The sequence below is a fragment of the Oryzias melastigma genome, linkage group LG23 (assembly GCF_002922805.2).
Source record: "Oryzias melastigma strain HK-1 linkage group LG23, ASM292280v2, whole genome shotgun sequence".
NCBI classification, from domain to species: Eukaryota; Metazoa; Chordata; class Actinopteri; order Beloniformes; family Adrianichthyidae; genus Oryzias; species Oryzias melastigma.
Window position 1 is genome coordinate 4,333,755 of NC_050534.1, and position 22,550 is coordinate 4,356,304.

General features: G+C 39.7%; 1 protein-coding gene across 2 annotated transcripts in view; it reads right to left on the reverse strand.

Annotated features, from left to right (window-relative positions):
- Positions 1 to 515: 515 nt before the first annotated feature.
- ntf3 (neurotrophin 3) overlaps positions 516 to 22,550 on the reverse strand; it is a 54,512-nt gene continuing 32,477 nt past the window's right edge. The window contains exon 3 of one of the 2 annotated variants that reach the window (XM_024260858.2): positions 516 to 2,300. In XM_024260858.2, the coding sequence (XP_024116626.1) occupies positions 1,473 to 2,300 (828 nt within the window). In that variant the 3' untranslated portion in view covers positions 516 to 1,472. The remainder of the gene's footprint in view (positions 2,301 to 22,550) is intronic. The other variant, XM_024260859.2, reaches the window with a different exon arrangement.

The window sequence follows — 22,550 nt, forward strand, 5'->3', positions numbered from 1 at the left end:
GTGGGTTAAGGAAATGGATGGAAGTTCCGGACAAAAACGCTCGTATTGGATCAGTATTTTACCTGCTGATTGGGTCACTGAAAACGTGGCCAAAGTTGAGTTCCTGATTGGCTGATGCGACGCAGTGACCTGTCAAACTTTTGTGACCTGCTGTGAAATGCAGCCAGACATTCGAGCGCTGCTCGTGCTCTCCCCGTCACCGGTCTTATATGAGCCCGTCCACTATCGCAGGAAAGCCAGAAGGATTGGCTAGAACTTCAAAATACTGAACGGAGTAGAAGGGATTGACATGTCCTAAGATAAATATGAAACTAAACAATGAAACTAAGCACTGAAATGAGGAACCGTTTGCAGCAGCTTCCTTCGGTTCCGGTAGAAAATAAAATAAACCTCATAAAGTGCTTGTATTTATTAGGTTTTTACTTTGTGAAACTGGTGACATCATTAAAAAAATAAAAAGTAATGAGCATGGTGTCCGAATTACTTTTAAAACCCAGGGCACTATATGGTTAGGGAGTAGGGAGGGAACTCGGACATAGCCTATGGGTTCCATTTCTTTAGTCTTTGGGATGGATTTTAAATGGCAACTAATGCGCAACACCATTAAAATTTAAAATAGAACTAGATAAAATTATGAAATATAGATTTTTATTAGAAGGAAGAAACAAAAATATCTCATGACATTAGGTGAAAGTAATAGGACAAATCCAGGTGATGAATGGAATAATCAAAGCATTGCATTTTCCTGAAATCCACCAGTCACCAGCAAAAAACTCCAGAAGAGGAATTTGGATCTTTTGGTCAAACCTGTCTCCCAAAGAGGGAGGCGACTCTGTGCGTTACACGATAAAGGTGTCATCAGCTGTGAAAACAGTGAAATTGCATAGCAAGACAGTTTTTTGCATTTGGTTGTCCAAGTCTGGCGACTTTCAATCAAGTCCCATGTCTACTTAATGCTTGGGCTTTGGGCTTCATGTTGGTGAAAGGAACACTTTTTAGGTTCACTACCAAAACATTTATGGCAACAGTTTTTCTTACCATACTCCTGCTTTGCAACCTTACCTCTTAAGGCACATGTAAAGTTGAACTGTGAAGCACCTTTGTATTACAGTCGGTTTCATTAAGTTTGTTTCATTCCTTTTTCTAACATCCGTCTTTTTGAAGACAAATTATTTCAATAAATAACACAAATATACTCATACATCATATATAGATTGATAAACATGTATAAACTACATGCGTTTCATATAATTTAAATAATTTATATGTACACTTCTCCCTCACATGCTCCGCCCCTCACAGGTAAGTTCTTCCTCAACAGCCTTTAAAAATAAATTTGAAATGGACCCAAGGTTACTTTAGCAGCAGAGTGTTGCTGTTCACCACATTATCCTGTACAGAGAACAGGAAATGGAATTTCTAACAGGAAGTAGAACCACAGAGTGGTAGTCCTCGTCACTTGTGCTGGTCCATTACGTCCTGCGACGCTTCTTTGACAATGCACAGACACAGGAAGTATTGATGCGTATCCAAGTCCAGGAGGGTTTGTTGTCAGTCTGTGTAAATGCTCGGACGAACGTCTGTGTGGTCTTGCACTGTGAGTTCCAGTTCTTGTAATCAATGCCTCTGCACCCCCTGTGCCTGGAAGGGTTACAGTACGTCTCATAAAAGTACTGACTGAAAACCTGTCCTTTAGTGCCTGTAAAAGTGCGTAGAACAGTTACAGGTTCTCCTCTCATGTTCACGGCTTTGGTTTTATTCCACACCCACTCGCTTTTGCTGTCACAGACAGAAAACTCGGCACTGTAGCTCTTATGAGCTTGGCGCTTCTTTCGCGTCTTGTTTGATGCCGGACTCCTGTCCATAACCCCACTCACAAAATCATCCGAGGGGTACAGAGGCGGCGGGTGCAGCGGTGGGTGTTCACTCAGCAGAACCCGAGACGAACTGTACCGCCGGTGCTTCCTGAGGAGTTCTGAGTTCAACAGCATCACCAGCTGGTCGTCGTTCTCCAACGTCTCCACATCGAGGTGCTCCTCTGAGGGGAAGTTATCGTCCTGCAGGTGAGGTAGAGTGTCTCGCAAATCTCTGCTTTTGTCCTGCTGGCTCTGGTTGACCCGGGTCTTCCCTCTGGTCAGATCTGCCTGCAGCAGCTGAGTGATGAGAGAGTTTACAGGGTCGGGATTCGCCTGCTGCTGTTCCTGCCGACTGCTGTCCATGTTGGTTGCCTGGATACCATATAGGTATACTAGGACCATCACATAGAGCAGGATGGACATCACTAGATTCACCTGTAAGATCTGCAAAGAGAGAAACACAGAGACTTTTAAGGCTTCTGCACACATCACATGATTTTATCTCATTAAAGACTCACTCTGACCATCTTTTGACCTATTGTCAAGTGTTTCTTTGATTATGATTATACCATTTTGGCCAAACCACACAAACACTGGTTTTCCAGGACATAGGCCCAATCCGAATTCTTCCTTTTAAGTGCAAGTGTTTCCGGGAAATTCATTATTTAAATCCGACCCTCCAAACGGAGGGACACCTAGTCCTCCCCTGTGAGGGTAAACCGCGTTGCTCTGAGAAGCGCTTTTCTTCTCGTGGGTGTGCTCTGAAGCACAGAAGTTCAAATTTAACTGTAAGTATTGACCTTTTGTTGAAGCATGACCTTTTAAAGTTATAAAACCGCTGATATTATGTATATTCAAGTGCTGGAAGCTCTGCGCTAACGCTAGCAGACTGGCGATTATTGGTGACATCATCAACGAAAGTGACGTCTGAAATATGAGATGCTATTTTTTTATAACTCTTCGTTTGGAGGGAGAAGGGAAGAATTCAGATTGGGCCATAGTTTCTGTAAGGCGGCAGTAGCTCCTTAGAAATTTGCTTCTGAGTTGTGGGGGTAGTGATGGGTCATCCTCGAAAGTATCAATTCTAAGAATGGTAGGAAGTCAAGAGTTGACTCTCAAATTATGGGAATACATTTCTTCTTTCCATTTTCATGTATTTAGGATCTTCCTTTGCTTATATTTTTTTCATTTCCTTGTGTAAATAAAAAAAAGCTACTCTAATTTATCATCTGTTGTCATATTTTGATCTATTTTTTATGACAAATATTTTTTATTTGGTACTTTATATCAGGTAAAATTACAAAGCAAAAGTGATGGTGTAACTTTTTATAGCAAAAGTGTTCTAGGTTTAACGCACAATATCGTTTAATTCTTTGAAACAATAAATGAAAAGCTTAAGAATGAAAAATAAACAACATAAACAACATAAAAGAACTAGCATGTCAACATTTGATTCAGATATTTAAAAAAGAATGGCTTGTAATGTAATAAATGTCCCCAAAAAATGGCAATTCTAAGTCTTCTCGTGTACACAGCACATTAAAGCATTTTTAAAGTACAAACCATTATTTTTTGGCCCATAAAAATGTTTTTTTTAAAGATTTGAGACTCAAAAGAGACGATTCTTTACAGGATATTGAATGAAAATAATCGGATCCCGAGAAAGAATCTAAGTGCCTATCACTAGTGGGGTGGACTTTTAGCATGGAGTAAGCCTGCCCTCATTTCCCATCATCCCTATGTTTTCACATTCTCCCACTAGCTTACAGCCCCACACAAACCCAACTTAGCATTACAGATCAACAAAAATGGCGAATAATATCGTCACTATCCATCCGTACGGTTCTGATCCAGATTCCAGCTCAGACGAGGAACACAAAGACGTTCATGGATCTATTTTCTGCAAGTGGATGAATCAGAATGGAGCGGAGCAGAGATTGTGTGGCCTAATGATTGCAGTCCCCATGTTACAAACTTCATCAAGTAGAATTTTTTTGTCTGTTCCTGATTCACAACTATTTTAATAAAGACATAGTCATAAATTCATAGTCATAAATTGAATTTTAGGCTAAATTTTCATGTATGTCCCCCATCATCATGAACATGTAAAAAAAAAGTGTTTATGTTCCCTGGTTTAATGTAAATTTTAAATTGTTAACACAATCAACGTCATTCCAGTAAGTCTGAAGAATTAAAGATTTTGTGTTTAAGCGTCACTGATGACGCCCCGGGTGTTAAAGGGTTAATGTGCCACAAATAAGTAGATCAAAATTCTGACTAATGCACCTTGAAAAAGTTGAAACAAACACAGGTTATGTTTTTTTTCCAATATTTTCTCTAGAGGGTTTAACCCCTTAATGCCTGTTGTGTCAAATATGCGACAAACCAAATTAGCTCTAAAATTACCCAAATGTAGTATTTACTTAAAAGCAAAAGCATAAGTAAATATCTTTTTTCATAGCTGCGAATAAGTTCAGGCGTTAAGGGGTTGAGGGTTTTGCATTGTCCGTCTTTAAAGCTCTTAACCCCTTAACCTATCGAGAGCGAGAACTTTGAAACCACAATGTAAATACTTGCAGTTCTTCCCGTCTGAAAGCCAACATGTACTTTTAATGAACTAACATGTTGGAGCTCGAACAACATACCTGTCTTCCAGAAAAGACCAATGACTGTACAAGTTTGAAACTGCCTGAGAGATGAAGGGGACATGAACACTTTCCTGTTCTGTACAACTTGTTGACACTGTTGGTTTCACTACTTTAACAACTCTCAGAGGCTCTCTTCCCTGCGGGTTGTTTACCATCCTGCCTTCAGCCTGTATCATTAAACCCTTCTCCAGAAATGCCTTTTTGAAGTGTCACAATTTATCTTCACCACAGAGCCTTTTTTCTCAGAAGGCACACATTTGAATAATGAAACTCCTACGACTTGCTAGCTTAAATTTATGTGTGTTTGATGTTTTTTTCCCTCAAAAATAAACATTCTTTAAAAATAATATGTTGATGTATTTGCAAAGAGTCATTTGATCTGCAGACAGATGCTGTTTTGCATGCTAGCACATGTTAGGATGATCCTGAGAATCGCACGCCATTCTTTCACTGCTCAATTAGCTCAATTAAAGGGAAACATAAGTGTCCATTTTCTGCTGAAGATTTATCATCACAAAGAGCTTTGAGACTTACTGAGAATATTAATCATTATGAATGAAAGAGCAAATTTGTTTCACTTTTCCACTTTTATTCATTTCTACTGAAAAAAGTTACAAATAGGAAAGTAGCTAGCTAGTCAAATTTCTATCAGCTTTTTTTATGATTAAAAAAACCTTTACTTAAAAAACAATAAAAATCTGGGAGTTTGTTGATAGTATCTAAACAGACATAAGTCCCTTGATATTTTTACCTGTGATTACCAAAAGGTTTCAATTACCTGATAAACAAAGCTGATTCATTAAGATGTAAAAATATTAACTCGCTTCATTTTAGGTCTAGTGAGCCATTTTATTTATTTTTGTGTTCAGAATTGAAAGCTCCATCATTTGTGGTAAAAAAAATCAATATATATCAAAAAATTGCAAAACATCACAATAAAAATATGTCCAAAAAATAGCAAATTATCATCATAAAATAATTGCTAAATATCACAACATTTCGTTTGGCGATACTTACCAATGTAAAATGCCGCCAAGACGATATTTAAAGAATCATTTATGATCTTCCTTCAGCGTTTTAGTTTTGTTTTCCACCTAAACCTCCGACCGCTAGTTGGCAGCACACTGCTCCTCTTTGAGCCGTTCTAGACCACGACCAAAACATCAAGATCTTACTAGAACCAGCTTCTGCTAAATATTCAGTCTCACGACTGTCGTTATTATGAGACGTGTACTACTTAGTTTTTACTTGAGATGGATCGAACCCAAACTCTGTACTACGTTGCTGCCAGAACCCTATATTGTGGATTTCCCTCTTTATTTTTGAACCACGGATTCAAGCACCATTCAGACCATTCAGACATTGATAAAGGCAAATTCATTATATTTTTTTCTTCTTTTACTGAAAAATATTTTGTGGAAATCAGATAATGTTGATTGTTCCCTTTAATCCTAGTGCTATCTTACGGAGTCAAGATGACCCAACTACCAACGTCAACATACCATGGATAGCACAATGATTAAGAACAAATATTTCTTAATTTGCCTAAAGAAAAGCACCATGAATTTGTAGAAAAAAACAACCTGAATATGAGATACAGTTGAAGTGCTTAGAGTTGTGATTATTAAATAAAATCAGTTTTACCAATTATTACCATGAAAGGAGTATAAACATTCAGGTAGAGTTTTTTTCTCTCTCATGATGTATTGGGATATATATCGTATCATGAGTCACGTATCGCGATACGTATTATTGCGAGACGCTTGCTATCACACACCCCTACAAAGTTTGTCTCTGAGCCTTAGAAATGTGAGGTTTGAACCTGCAATACACATAAAAGACTGAACGATCTCATGAACACAGGCATGGAGACGTGATTACTGTTGTGAGGATTCTGTGGTTTGGATCTTGTTATATTTGGTCCTGTTCTAAGTTGCCCTTGTCAGTCACACCAGTTTCAGGTTTGTCATGATCCACAGCTGTCTTAATTTCTTTTAATTACCTGCAGCCTATTTAAGTGTCTGGTTTCCACTTACTAATTGTCACGTCAGCCGTTCTGTTCTGCCAGCCTTTATGTTTCTCTATAAACAGTGCCATGTTTTTCTCATTTTTTGGTAAATGTATTAAATATTCAGTTTCTGTCATCAAAGCCTGGTCTCCTGTGTTTGGGTCCTACGCCACCTATTCCTGAAAACTGATGCTTTTGTAGAACTCTTTAGAATAATAAACCTGATCTCTCAACATCTTCTGTAGGTGCTTACACAACCGGCCACTTTCAATGAAAAGTTGATGCAAACGCACACACACCAGATTTCCTGGCGTATGCGCCTGGAACTCCCGTTGCTGCGCAAGTTTTTATGTTGCAAACTCTACGCATAAATCAGGTATGTACTGAGCACGCAGTGAATGTTCGACCCGGGTGAACATTTTCACGTATAATCGCAGCAGCGCGGCACAATGACCAATCAGGGACTCAGACTTGGGAGTGGTCCATGCGTAGCGTCCACTTCAAGGCATAGAAGTGCCAAACATGATCACATCATTGCCCGGTCGGGTTAGTATGACACCCAGACAGACATTAAAGGAACAGAGTCGTGAAAACAAAAACGCCTGGAGAAGAGCTAAAGTACAGTAAAAATACAACAGAAGAAGAATCTCCTCCCTGTGCTAAGCGGCGTAGAGTGTATCTTGAACGCACCACAGGCAGCCGATGTGAAAGCGCCTCGAGTCTTCCATGCATTGTGTATAACAAGGGTGTCAAACTCAATCGCACAGGGGCCAAAATTCAAAACACGTTAGATTGTGGGCCGAACAGCATAAACATTTATTGACAACATAAAAAAACCAAATCGTTGAAACTTTGAAACTTTCAAAACTTTTTTGAGATAAATTAGAATAAAAAGAGGCAAGAATATTATTCCAGAATAAATCAACTTAAACCTTAAAAAGCTTTTAATATTTCACTCTCCATAATAATATATTGTCAAATTTATACAAGTTAGAAATAAAGTGAATGTTAAAAAAAAAAAAATCTTGAAATTTCTTTACTTGTATGTCATTTTATATATAAAAATATAAACTTATAAATATCCCAAAAGTTCTTTCTATCCATAAAATGTTCTGTCAAAGTTATATATTATATAGGAGATCGCCTATTCTGGCAACACTGGCGTTCAGCAGAGCGGCTGGCACACTGTATGATGGGATCTGTAAATAATTTTGTAGTGATATTCACAAACAGTTGAGGCCTTCTGTCACATCTGGCAGCACAAAGAATTGTGGGATTTCATTCCCTTTGCCTGTCTGGGCGGATTGGGTTTTTGAAGTGGGTTTTGTCATCGTGTTTTGTTGTCTGGTGTTTTAGTCCTATAGTTGTTTTATCCTGTTATGTTAGAAATCAGGATTTAATTTTTTTGTCTCTCAATCTGTCCGATCGTGACTATTTATTCCACCCTTCTGCAGTCCGAACTATGAAGGGAAAGGATAGACTAATTATTGGTTTCATTGTTTTATATTGATTTATTTTTCCTTTATTATTATTATTATTATTATTATGTATGTTTTTTTGGACGCCCATAGCTCTCCAGCTCTTCCAAATATATATCTTACTCAGCTATTTTATGCTCGGTAATGCTATATATCTAGTTTATAAATGCTTAAGGATAATTTTTTTCAACGAAGATTACAGAAATGAATCATTTTAAACCTGGCTATGTGTGTCTTTCTGGAAAACTGTAAATGTTTACATTCAGGCTGCGATTGTTACACTTTTCTGTTAGCCTACAAACCGACCCCGACCCCACATCAGAGAAGAAAACAGTTATGTGACCCTCACAAGAACAAGTTTGGGGACCCCTGGTGTAGAGGGTTAGCTCAAATATTAGTTTGAGATGTGAAAGAAGAACATTTATTTAAAAAAATATACTCCTACATCCAGTTTAACAGCTTTATATCAGCCAGTCTTCCCTCAGGAAAAGGTAGCCATCCACATTATTTTAGGAGACAAATGATTTCCTCACTCTCACTGTGATAATCAGCCATTTATGTCAGTCTTGAAAGATAACAAGACAGTGCGGCCAAACAGTTTTTACAAGGCTGTTTCAAACTGTTTTTATTGAGCGTTGCTCTGTAATTACTTGTTTTATCCAAGAAAAATGCCAACTTGAAACAACCTTCTTTTCTTCACGCTGTTGCTTTTATAGAGATGCTCAGATTCAGGAATGTCCTCGTAATTAGTCAGCAACTAAGTCATCTCTATGGTTTCCACATAATATGATTGGATGGTCGTGCGATGGCACAATAGCTCGTTAAACTGTCAGATATCACGACTGATTGACTGATGTTACAGTTTTTTACTTTGGTTAAAGCAGCACAAAAGCATTGCAGCCTCTAGGCAATCTATTAAACTGTCACGGTAGAACTTATGACCAAAACTCAAAATGTTTAAAAAGACCATCAGAGTTTTAGAGTTTAAGGCAGCAGTTTTACTATAATATTATCCTGGAAAAACGAAGAGGGGTCCTTTCTGACTCAAGTTGTATGTTTATATTAAACTTTATGCACACATTTATGTCATACTGAAGGCCTAAAAAATCACAGTTGAAAATGTAGTTCTTGACACTTGAATTAATCTGTAAACAAAAAATGCACAATCTTTAAAGGAGGTGTACATTTTTATTTCAGGTTTTATTATTATTATTATTTAGTTTTCATGATTTACATTTCTTTTTGTATAAACTTTTCTGTCCAGCAGCTGAGCAAACAGAAGTTTGACAGCGTGTTAGACAGATTTTACTTACACAGGAGCACGAAAAGTGAAAGCCCCAACCTAGTCAGAGAATAGTCCCCCCACCATGCTTGGGCCAGCAGAAGTCTCTACCCATCAAAGCTTGAATGAAAACTATCTGAAAGTACCTAGAAAAAACTTCTACTTAAGGTTTTCTGTCTATATTAATTTCACAAATATTCAATGGAGTGGCTCCAATTGTCTTAGATCTATTTTCAAAGTGGTCTATTAGTGATGATGATGTGATTTTCTGGAACATAGTTTCTGCAGAGCAACAGGAGTTCATTGGAAATCTTTGTCTGTCGGTCAGCCAGCTTTCCAAGGGCCGGTTTAGCGAGCAAGCAAGCTCTTCTGTTCTCAGCATAGCGGAGCGTCCTCTGCCGATATTGGCGTCAACATCGCGGAGTAAGCTCTGCTGTTCTCGGCCTCACAGGTCGACCTCCATCGCTCTTGGCGAAGCTGAACGTCCTCCGTCGCTCTTGGCGTCAGCATCGCAGAGTGAGCTCCGCTCACTTCAGCGTTGTTGGAGAAGCCAAGGTAGTTGATTAGCTCCGCCCCTCTCTGTGTCGCGAGGAGAGCTTAAACGGTCGTGTGGCGAGCTTCAACTCTCGAGTGTGTCAAGTGTTAAAAGATGGGCGGGGCTTCTATACTGGAGCCCAGAGCATGATGACATGAAACTTCTTGGACTAACACCAGTTGACCAATCACAAAATTCAACTGTAATACCTCATTTCTGTGGTGGGCAGCACACTGACTGTTTTAGACTAAAATTCCAGGAATTAAAGAAGTTTGTTATAAATTGTTAAAAATATTGGCAACAACCAACAGGCAGCACTTTTAAAGCCCCATTTATAGAAGTCAACAACCAAAAAAAGTTAGTTGAGTTAGGGTTTGGCTACCCTTTAATGAAGACTGTGGTGCACCAAACCAACATACTGCCAACATCAAAAGATGCAGCCCCACCGGTGAAGCAATCAGCACAGAGTTCTCATGCTCTAAGGTGTTGACAATCAGGTTCCACTCTCAGAGCCTGGAGGTACAAAAAGCTCAAAACAAGAGTCGATAGCAACAGCAGAAGCAGAGTTTAGACAGAATGACGTCCGCCGTGTGTTTCTCACAAATGGCACGTACTTATATAACGCTTTTCTACTTTCTTTGAAGGCTGAAAGTGCCGTACAGGGACAGTCCCATTCACCTATGCAGACTGTGCTACTGTCTAACACTGGTGCCCACCTGTAACCACCAGGACTAATGTGAGGGTCAGTGTCTTGCTCAAGGACACTTCAACAAATTTGTTGGTAAAGTTGGAAAACCAAACCTGCAATCTTCTGATGTGAGGTTGACTGCTCTACCTCTACACCTGCAGCTCCAGATCCACATATGTCTCTTTTATCTCTCCATCGTGGCTCCTTATCCAAACATAAAATAAGTCATAGAGACTGCTGATCCAACCATGTCAACCATTAGTCAGCAGCTCCTGATAATGGCTGTCTAACCAAAACTACCTAAAGAAAACAAATAAACAAAGCCACCAAACTAAGACTACCAAGGCCCAACCCCAAACTAAAATAACTAAACCCAGCAGTGCAAGACTGCTGAGGACAAAGAGGGAAAAAGAATGAAAAACTTGTTTGAGATTTTGTCACGTAAAAAAAAAATAAAAAATATGACATTTTCAGAGATGCTAGGTTCTTTTTATAGTTTTGCTTTTGTTCATGACAAAAAATAGACATAATTTATATTTATTATTTTTTAAAAAAGAAGGTCATGAATGCAAATCCAAATTTCCCAAAGGCTAAAGTAAGACTATGCGGCTCCTTCTAGGTTTTGATCAGTAAAAAACAAGCCCAATTGGCTCTTTTACTGTTAAAGGTTGCCGACCCCTGCTCTACACCTCGGCCGCCCAAAGGCAATCCACATTCCAAAAAAAAGGGAAACAATTAGGTGTGTGATAAGGTTTTAGCCAAGAAACAACAAAGTTGACACTTTGGTGCCAAAGCATCAAAAAGAGTGTTTGGTGTGACGTTGCCCTGTCATGATGTTTAGTAAATACTCACCAAGGGGTTTTAGGTCCAACAAGAAAACAGAAGGATTCACTACAGAACCAGCAGCTTGTAGCTCCAGTTCAGGATCTTGGCACGGTCAGGGTCAATAACTGACAGATATAAATTTATAAACAGTCTAATGTGCCAAAGATATCAGAGCCGGTTCTCACCACACCAAGGCTTTGTTGTGACAATTATCAAAGCGTTGGCTCTGACTCAAAGCTCGCTGGGTACCTTCAGGAGTAACGGCTCTGCTGCTCCTAGAGTAAGTTATTACGCGAGCAGGTCAGGGCAAGACAAAACATCCAAAGCCTCAGGGAGCCACCGAGAGCCTCCTCACGCTCATCTATGTGAGTCACGAGAAACGCCGCATCCTTTTGTGTAAGACAGGAAATTGTCAACTCTTGTTAGGCCTAATTAAAGTAATTACTGAATGTGACATCAACATGTTTACAACAATCTCACAGTGTGCCTCAGATTACTGTCCTTTATGCATAACTGGATAATTATTCAAGGAAAATGTGCTTCTCATGTGATGTGTATGAAATACAGTCAATTTTTATGAGCTTCGTCACACAGTAAAATGCCGCACATGACCACATTTAATGTGACACTCGGTGTTGTATAGATTTCTATGTTCCTGTTAAACATGACTTACAACAGTATTAATAATTGTTCGGGAAACCACAAGTTTAACAAACAAAATTTCACAGAAATGTTGTCATACATGTGACTCACACCCAAAAGAACTCTGCATGCGTTCAATCTGTACACATCTGTAAAGAATTACAAAAATCTGATTTGTGTTATTTAGAAAATATCTCTTGTTTTTATGCTACATTGACACCAGGCTCAGAAATGCTCGTTCTGGCAACTTCTTCCAATGAAAACTCCTTGTTAACGTGTGTTTCAGGCTTCCACATTTGACACGCTTTCCCGCATTGCTATGCCATCCATCCATCTATCCATCCATCCATCCATCCATCCATCTTCTTCCACTCATCCAGGACCCAGTCGCGGGGGCAGCAGTCTAAGCAAAGATGCCCAGACTTCCCTCTCCCCGGCCACTTCCTCCAGCTCCTCTGGGGGGACCCCGAGGGGTTCCCAGACCAGTTGAGAGTCGTAGTCTCTCCAGCGTGTCCTGGGTCTTCCCCGAGGCCTCCGTCCAGTGGGACATGCCTGGAACACCTCACCAGGAAGGCGTCCAGGAGGCATCCGGACCAGATGCCCAAGTCACCTAAACTGGCTCCTCTGGATGTGGAGGAGAAGCGGCTCTACGCCAAGCTCTGTCCGGGTGACCGAGCTTCTATCTCTAAGGGGGTGTCCAGACACCCTCCAGAGAAGACTCATTTCAGCTACTTGTAGTCGGGATCTCGTTCTTTCAGTCATGATCCAGAGCTCATGACCATAGGTGAGTACTGGAACGAAGATCGAGAAATGAGAGATCTGCTTTCTGGCTCAGCTCTCTTTTCACGACAACGCACGCGGACGCCACTCCAAGCCACCTGTCGATCTCACGGTCCGATCTTCGCTCATTCGTGAACAAGATATTTAAACTCCTCCACCTGAGGCAGGAGCACTCCACCCACCCAGAGAGGACAAACTACCTTTCTTGTTGCTATTTTTGGCCTCTTCATACAAAATGTGCTGCGATTGAATTGGGGCCAAAAGTTTACCCAGTTGAACTTTGACCAATCAAGGATTTGGATTTGGTAGTGATGTATGGATGCTGTCCTTGTCAAAGCACGAAAGTGCCAACCGTTTGACAATTGATCATGGAGGAGAATTTCATGATTGTGGTTTGCGTCTGGCTGGAATTCTATGACACCAAGTATTTTATAAATTGGAGTTGAGCTGTGAAAGAAAAAGTCTGGAGCAAGATTTTTCGCACCATCCAAATTTTAGTGCATGTGCTTGTATCAGCTGTTAACAGACCTGTGTAAACACCATTTGCTAAAAGTGTGCTCAAAAACTTACGTTCAACATGTTCTTTCCGTGTGTTAATAGCTTTGAAGAGTAAAGGCAACACTTATTCAAGTTTTCACTTCCTCACACCTGATCGATCAACTGCACACACATTTTTCTGTAACCAACACTGACAGCTTAAAATCTATTCAGATTTCATATATCAAAGAGTGATGGTACAAGAGAACCTTAATAAAAAAACAAAGAGCTATCCAACGCAGCCTCAGACACTAAAGCTGAACCTCATCAACAAATCACTTCAGTTTTGACGTCTACACGATCATTCGAGGTCTGAAACTCTAGACGTGTTTTGTCCTCTCAGCAACTCGAGCCAGAACTTTACAGGAAGTAGCCAATGCTTGCTAAATATAACCTCTCTTTATCACGGCTCCATTTACAAAACGCTGCAGCAAAACATGCAAAACATTTCTGCTGCCAATCTCTAACTATTAGATTAAATTAGGGTGAACTTGTCTTGACAGAGATCTTCTTGACCCAGTTAAAGTCTGCAGACATCAACTTTTAGCCAGACGTACTTCAGTTCAAACTGACGAAAAAGAGTCATAAGTGACTCATTATCCACAAAGAACTCAGAAAAAACACATCTATATAATGAATGGTTGGCAAATAACCCAGAAACCCGTAAAATACAAGATATGACTCTTCATAATATCTCACTAACATGTTTGACTACAGTAAATTAAGCTTACTATTAATAATGGTAACAGAATTTTGTTTTAAAAAAGTGGAATTGTACTTCAAAACATTATTTTTACCTTGGTGGTGTTGATATATTCAAGGAGCAGTAGTCTATCTTTAAAAGTAGGGTTGACATGTTTATTTAAAAAAAAAAGTCACTTTACTGTATATACACAACTTTTGTTCTGAAATGTACCCTATTCAAATTTGCACATCAACTGTATAAAAAGGTGCTTTCAAAATAAAATATTGTGGCAAACTGAGCTGTCATGTGACACCTTCATTTGGTTTGTTTTGCTTTTACACCGAGTGGACTGAATCCAGGCAGAGCAAAAACAGGCCGTTACAGCTGCCTCTTGAATCTTTGTGCCAAATTTTAGTCCTCTGAAGAGCTGTAAGCTAAAATGAGTCGTACTCCAACTACATTTTTGTTTCTTTTTTCAAAGATCTTTCACTGACGATTATGCGGTTTTCAGCCAAAATAAGAAATCCTGTCTAATTTTCTGGGAAATATATTTTACAGAGTAGGAGTTCCTCAGAAATTCAACTCTGAGTTGTGGGCGAGAGTGTTGGTAAAGAAGTAACCCTCCGCTGATATCCCATCATCCCTTTGTTCACAAGCTCCTTAGCTTACAGTCTCTCACAATCCTGTGCTAACATTAGCGCTGCGACAATAAAACAAAATTGGAGCTATGCAGCTGATCCAGATTCCAGCTCAGAAGAGGAGAACAAAGATGTTCTTGGATCTATTTCTCTGTTAGGTTGATGCATCAGAATGAAAACTTTGATCTGCCAATTTCCTTTTTTATCTGCTCCTGATCATGATTTGATAAAGGAAATACTCAAACACAGTTTTATTGCTAAATTATTTTGTATATATTCTCCATCGTCCGAAAGATGTCACAAGATACATAATAAAAACATCAAAAAATGTTTTTTTCTTTAATTGGAGTGGCCCTTTCAGTTTCAGTTTCAGTTTCAGTTGACCTTATATAGTTGCCAATCACAGTAGGCTATGAAGGTAAACAAACTTTGGTGCACACCCAACGGTCCAGTGTGAAAGTAGCCTCCAACCACGGCGGAAAAATTGCTAGACTTGCTAGACCCAAAGAAGTCAGGAAACGAGCAGGACAATCGCCCTTAAGAACAATAGCTTAACCTTTTTTCTTATTGAATCTGGTTGTATTGCACATTTTGTTGTGTTTTTTGGCAGTTTTAGTACATGAAAGGAAAATACAATGGCATGCTAAATCAGCTCCAGCTACAACAAGAAAAAAAATGCTGTCGTAAGTTATTTTAGTTATAATAAAATCTAAAAGGGTTCATCCACACCAATGAACCAAACACAAACTTTAGCTTTATGCTTTCAATCTGTTTAAGCTCCAATTGACCAGGAAGTCTCAAATGTTGGAATTCCTTAAAGGACCACTGGAAGGTGGTGACAGAAAGGAGGAATTTCCCACTGGATCTTATGCTAAAATATCACAGTTTGTGCAAAATATGAATGCATTTAAACCAGAGAGTAGCTCCAGCATAACTAACTTCAATTACACTTATTTTCCCCAGAAACTTTAGTAAATGTTATGAACCACTTTTATCTTTTGTTGGACTCGAACAAACTTGGAAGACTGAGAATGGACAGGACTAAGAAGCTGAAGCAAATGTCCAAGATCTTGAGAAGAGTCGTATTTCAACTGAAGAATGAGGTCAAACTTGAGAACTTGGGAACGTTTTTTCTTTCTGCAGAAAATTCTAAACATGCATGCTTAATGACCAGAGATCAGTTCAACAGGTAGAAAGGAAAGCCTTTCACAGCAATGCAGCTTCAATTGAAAACTTAGGGATTTAATAAAAATCTTTTCATGAAACTTTCCAGTCAGGCACCTTTCAGTGTCAATGATGTTTCAATGTTACTTTGAAAAGAGAAAACATGAAATTATCCTTTTTATTCATTCTTCATTCAATTATTTTAAATCCTCACATAAAACTTTTATTTAATTTTATCACAATAAATCAATATCAAAAAGATCATTTGTTTATTTGTGTGAATTCACTTCAGAAAATTGTTGCAATGCAAAAACATTTAATTGAAGTTGTAAGAGACTCAGAATTTGTTGACTGTTTAGGCCTCATTTTCTTTGTTTCCAGGTTCACATCTGCACCTGTAACTCTCCGACTCTCTTCTGTTGTTCCACATTTGGATTTCTCTCTTTGATGCTCATGGATTTTTGTTTATGTTGATCTACGACTTTCCATTGGCTTTTAACATTTCCTCGATCTGCCAGATGGCGGCGCTACAGTTTCTCTCCAGCTGTCCTTTTAAAGCATTACAATTTGGATTTTTTATTTATTTATTTTTTTTACATTTGAGTAGTCGTACCTTTTGCACGTTTACAGTGTAGTGTAGTGTTGGGTCAGTTTCTGCCCTGAGATTGTTCTCTTCAAACACTTTAGATCAAACTGCTGTTTGTTCCTCCAAACGATTGTATTCTTTCAAACAAAATGAAATGTTCCACATGTTCAACCTTTTAACCCTTGTGCCACCCTTACAGTGATGTGTGATCCCTCCATGACAAAGGTGGACAGGATTTTAGATTTCCCGCGGACACCAGTAAAGATTAAAAATCATTGGGAAAAAAAGTTCAGTGCGCTGTCTTGTGGGGTCCAGATGACCCACTTTAATGTAAACATGTCTGGGATAATACAAAGGTTACACCAGATCTTTAGTGCCAGTGGCTAGGTTACCATCACAGATATGCACAAAACTTTATCAGAATTCTAGAAATGTTGAAAAACACAATTTGACGATGACATTGTTTCCGTTTACTCATAATTATGCAAATAAACACAAACCAATTCACACGATAAGTCATTCAAAACATGCTGACAGATGTGAACAGCTTTCAGATTTCTGTCACCGCACTAGAACTCATCATCATCTATCAAAGGAGACGTCGGCGTCTTATTTAGGCCATGGAGCGGCGAGCTACGTGGGAGCGGATGAAGACATTTTGGGAAATGGTGGTTGGTGATTTTACAGAGGAGCTGTGACACACTCAACTCTTGATGAGCGTCTCATGGCGTAACGTGGTGTCAGGATGATTTCATTTGAGAATTGCAGTTTTGCAGATTATGCCCATTTTGATATGCCTCAAAAACCACCTCCTTCAAGCGCAATTTTTTTTGTTTGTGGTGTGAACACAGCTTTATACAACACTTGGTCCTAGTCATGTGATGCAGGTCAGTGCAAAGCCGATATGAAAAGCTGCTTTTCTCAGCATCACAATCAGGTGATTCACGCTGATGGCAAACCGTCAAAGAGTTACAGTAGATCATAGAGGTTGTGAGCAAGTTGATAGGAAACATGTCCTATGTTTAAGGGTTAATCAAATGCATGATGGGATTTCCTTGGGGAGCAACACGAGGGAAGGTCTGGTAGCATTTGGTCTTAGTGTGTATCAGCAGTCTCCTGCATGCTGTCAGTGAGAGGATTGAGCTTACATCTTCTGGGCTTATCACACCTGAGGGATTGATGCAGGTAATCCGTCTCAGGGAACCAGCATCTTAACAGGAACGCACACAGGTGCACCGGCTGACTGCACTCCATGTGTCAACACGATGTGATCACACTGAAGAACGGGGGGGTGTGATGTCTTCAAAGGGTTCATCAGCTAGACGTGGATGGAGGTTTCTAGACAGTCATGTTCAAAGACCTCAAAACAACAGCAGAAAGTTTTTATAGAAACTCGTCTGAAGGTGTTTAATCTGGATCATTTCTTATGAACTTTACTATGATTACATTTCAGATAAATTACAGATTCAGCAATAATTTCACGAAAAAAAAAAAGATAATCAGCCTCGAGCAGCTGCTCTGAGTGGCGTCTGTGGCAACAAGACGTCACGGCACATTGACTTGTCTGTTTTTTTGTTTGCTTTGCCTGTAATCTGTACCTGTGAGACTGAGCCAAGATAACCAGAGTCTGGTCAACAGATGAGCTGCTCTGCTTGTTTTGGGCTCTCATTACTGTGAATGCGCGGCTGCTTGTCACTGGATGTTTGTGTGTGCACACTGGATTATGACTGACATGAAGCGCAACTGCAGGCCAACTTCAACAAACGGGAAACCGTAACACCAGCCGTGATGCTGGGAAGGAGACCGCCTGCAGTCCAACGGATCATATGGATGTTAAAAATGATCAGCTGGTTCTTAAGAGGGCATTTGCTGCTTTATATTAAAGTTCCATCGGTCGTCACACATCTAAATGTGAAACATCACTTAAGCCCTTAAAGGGTAACCAAACCCTAAATCAACTTTTTTATCTGTTGATCTCTATAAATGGCACTTTAAAGGTGCTGTCTGTTAGTCATTACCAGATTTTTGATAAATTATAATAACATTGTTTAATTCTTGAAAATATAGTCAAAAACCGTCAGTGTGCTGCCCCCTAGAGGATGAATCGAGGCATTACAGTTGAAGTTTGTGATTGGTCAAACCATATAAGTTTAAGAAGTCTCATGTCATGACCTGCAAGACCAGTAATAATAACAGACCTGCCCCCAAGCCCCGCCCCTCTGACTGGATTTTCACATTTCTGCTGTGGGTGGAGTCAGCCTCAAACTTCCCTGTTTGGTTACCCTTTAACACAAATGAAGCTGAAACCATTAAATTCAAATTACACACTTCGCAAAAAATAAATATATTACCAATTTCACAATCTATATCCCATTTTATTAATCTATTCCCAATTTCTGATCAAAACTGAAGCTTCTTTTTTGTGGTGTGTACCATCATGTTTTAGAGCTCTTCTTTTACTTCTTTTCAAACCGGCGGAGGCCATTTAACGTATTGGTGCATAACAACGGTTTTCCCAATGTTTACTGACATCATTTGATCAAAATAATCTTAGTTTAATTTTTTAGATTTTTTTACATGAAATGTGAACGTGAAAAATTTTACGTTTTTAAGGTTCAGATATCGAAATTCAAGACTTTTTGAGGTATTATTTTCAAATTCATAAATTCAATGCTTTTAAGACTTTTTAAGACCCTGCAGGAACGCTGCTTAAACTAAAACTTTGTTGCAGCACCTTTAGCCTCGACCACAGCACTCAGTCTTTTGGTGTAGGAGTCTATCAGCCTGGCATATCTTAATGCACCAATATCCATCCATCCATCTTCTTGACCCTTTGTCCCATTCGGGGTCGCGGGGGTGCCGGAGCCTATCCCGGCTACTGAAGGGCGAAGGCGGGGTTCACCCTGGACAGGTCGCCAGTCTGTCACAGGGCCTCAATCACACACATTCAATCTCACAGACACACCTAGGGACAAGTTAGAGTCACCAATTAACCTATGAAGCATGTTTTTGGACGGTGGGAGGAAGCCGGAGTCCCCGGTGAAAACCCACGCATGCACGGGGAGAACATGCAAACTCCACACAGAAAGGTCCCAGCCGGGAGTCGAACCGGGGCCTTCTCGCTGTGAGGCGAGAGCGCTAACCACTGCGCCACCGATATTTCCCACTAAACCACTCCACCTCTGACAGATTGTGAGGCCATCTCCTGTGCACAGCCCTCTTCAGATCACCCTACAGATGTTCGCTTGGATCCAGGTCTGGATCGTGCAGGATTGGCCTGGAGTTGCCTATCCCTGATTTAGATGAAAGAGGAAGTTGCTCTTCTTCTTCAGCCAATACTGGCTTTATTTGGAACTGTTCATGATTCCCTCCACCCGAACTAAAGCCCCACTTAAAGCTGAAGAAAAACAGTCCCTAAGCATGACACTGCGACCACCGTACTTGACTGTAGGCGTGGTGTTAATTTGATAACATGAAGCGTTGTTTTTGCGCCAAATATACCTGTACGTCCAAAAAGTGAGTCTTAGTTTCATCAGATCATAGCACATTTTCCAACATGAGTTTGGGAGATTTCAGATTTCTTTTGACAAGTTAAGCCGGACTTGGATGTTTCTCTACAAGGCTACCATCTTGCCCCCCCCACCCCATAGTCCAGACAGATGAGCTCCTTCAATGATGCTGTCGGCCTCTTGGCAGGCTCCCTGACTAGTTTTCTTCTTGTCTTTTCATCAGTTTTGAATGAAGGTCCTGTTTTTATGGTAATGACACTGTTGAGACCAACACACACTCACTGCCAAGTCGGCACGTATTGACGTTTGGTTAAGGACCATCCGCGTCACTTTGACATTTTGGGTGTTCCCAACTCGTCGTTTTTTGATGTACTGGTTGTTCCCATTAAAAACATGGGTCCCAGAACCAGTCCAGTACTGCAATGTGTCGCACACCGGTACCCAAACCCAGTACTGGTAACCTTACCCTAACCCAGACATCGGACCAGACCCAATACCAAGCACAAACTGGTTAAGGTTAGTGTACCGGTACTAGGTTAGGGTACTGGACGTGTTTCGAGGACCAGTGGGCATCCGGTACTGGATCCGATATAGCGTCTTGAGAGTTGCTGACCCGGTGCCCTAACCCTAACTTGACATCGAACCAGATGCGATACCTGACCCCAACCAGTACGAGATGCAGTACCGGAAGCAAACCAGTCCTGGGTTAAAGTTAGGGTACCCAGTTAAGGTTAAGTTACTGGGTTACAGTACTGCTACTGGACATGTTCCGAGTACCAGTGGGCATCTGGTACTGTGTCCCAAGGGTTGTGGACCCTTGATTTTACCAACAACCAGTACGCCAAAACATGACAAGTTAAGGACACCTAAAACCAAAGTGACCCAAACCCAGTACCGGTGCCCTAACCCTGACCCCACGTGAAATATTGCTTAAGTCACACCAAAATTTGTTTTTACTGAACACAATCATGTGTCCAGTTTATGCATAAAACCATGTAATTCCAAAAGGTTCACATATTTTATCCTGCAACTGCATCACCTGAAGACATTTCTGCTAGAAATTCAGCTTCAATAATAAAAAATCATTTTCCGAAAACTTTCAACTGTTTTAGAAGTTTAATGTGTTTGTATCATAAAAGTTCCAGTAGTGTTGACAGTTCTTATGGGCCCTACAGATATAAAGAAAAAAGGTTATTAAGACAATTTCTGTTTCCTCTTTGGCTGCTCTTTAGGGTGTAGAACAGACAGGAAAAAACAACCTTTTCATAAAAAATGACAGAAAATATCCCTCAAACTTTGATATTAAAGAACGGTTCACAATTTTATTTATTATTATCTTCAAAAATGTTTACAAGATTCTTGTATTGGATCCAAACTGAAATGTTTCAGGGATAATAGGGAGGTCTGGGTTTAGCCTGATGTGATCTTTCTGAAGCATTTCTCCCAGATTCCTTCTCAGCCAACAGCTATTTTAAACAAGTTTAATAACAGATGCAACCACAACTCCAGGCTCTTTCTGTCTCCAGTCTGACATTTCAATTAAATAACAGTCGCCAAAATGCCATGAGTGGTTTGACACATCCCGTCTGACAGACATATGCTAAGATCAGGACATAAAGTCATCGGCTTGGTTATATCAAGATAAAGAGGTAATTAACTCGTGACAGTGGGGTAATGGCATTACAGAGCAATTTTAAGTATGGCTGTTCAATAGGAACGAGTAAAAGAGGATTAAGGGATTTCAAGATGCTGGGATGAGAAGAAGTGGGACCAAGAAAACACTTTAATTCCCAGCCAACCTGGCAGCTTCTGTCAGCCTGCACCGGTGTCTGATGGCTGATGCCTACAGCGCCATCTACTGGCAGACCAGACCAGGTTTGAGGCTCCAAACACGAATAAAATAAAAACGACCTGATGGATCACTGCTGGTAAAAGTGAAAAAATGAAAGGTCATGAATTCCCCGCTATGTTTGCCTCTTTTGACATAATTTGACAGCCGGTAGCACGTTTTATATATTATCTATTGTCAAAGTCAAGGCCCGAGGGCCGGATCCGGCCCTCCAGATCATTGTATTTATTGTTATTAAAAGTCTAATGTTATCTTGCACTTATGACTGATGTATATAATTTTGACAAAATATATTTTTATAGAGAATAAAATATTGAAAGTTATTTAAGGTTTAAGTTGATTTATTCTGGAATAATATTCCTGCCTTTCTATTATTTATATTTATGTTAAAAAGTTAACGTTTTAAAGTTTTAAAAATTGTCATTCTGTTAGCTTTTTGATCCGTTTTGGCATTTACAAAGATTTTTAGGCTATTTTGGAGTTTAGCTGATATTTCAGCTACATGCTAGCTGTTTTGGCTAACCTAAGTTTTTTTTAATTGTTTTTTATTTATTTTTTATTTTGTTGGCTAATTTAGTATTTATCTAATATTTTAGCTGTCTATCAGCTTCAGTGTTTTCAGCTATCAATTTCAGCGTTTTTAGCTATAAGCACTAGCATCTTCAGTAACTTTATTCTTTGGTCTACTGAAGGTGACGAACAGGTCAATGTATTTCTTAGAGGAATTGACAACTTTTAGATTTGCTTGGGAACGGAGGTTTTATGGTAGCCACGCCCACATTCCTAGTATGTCCATTTTCTATCATGATTTTGCTCACCTTGAGCCATGAATTCATACGG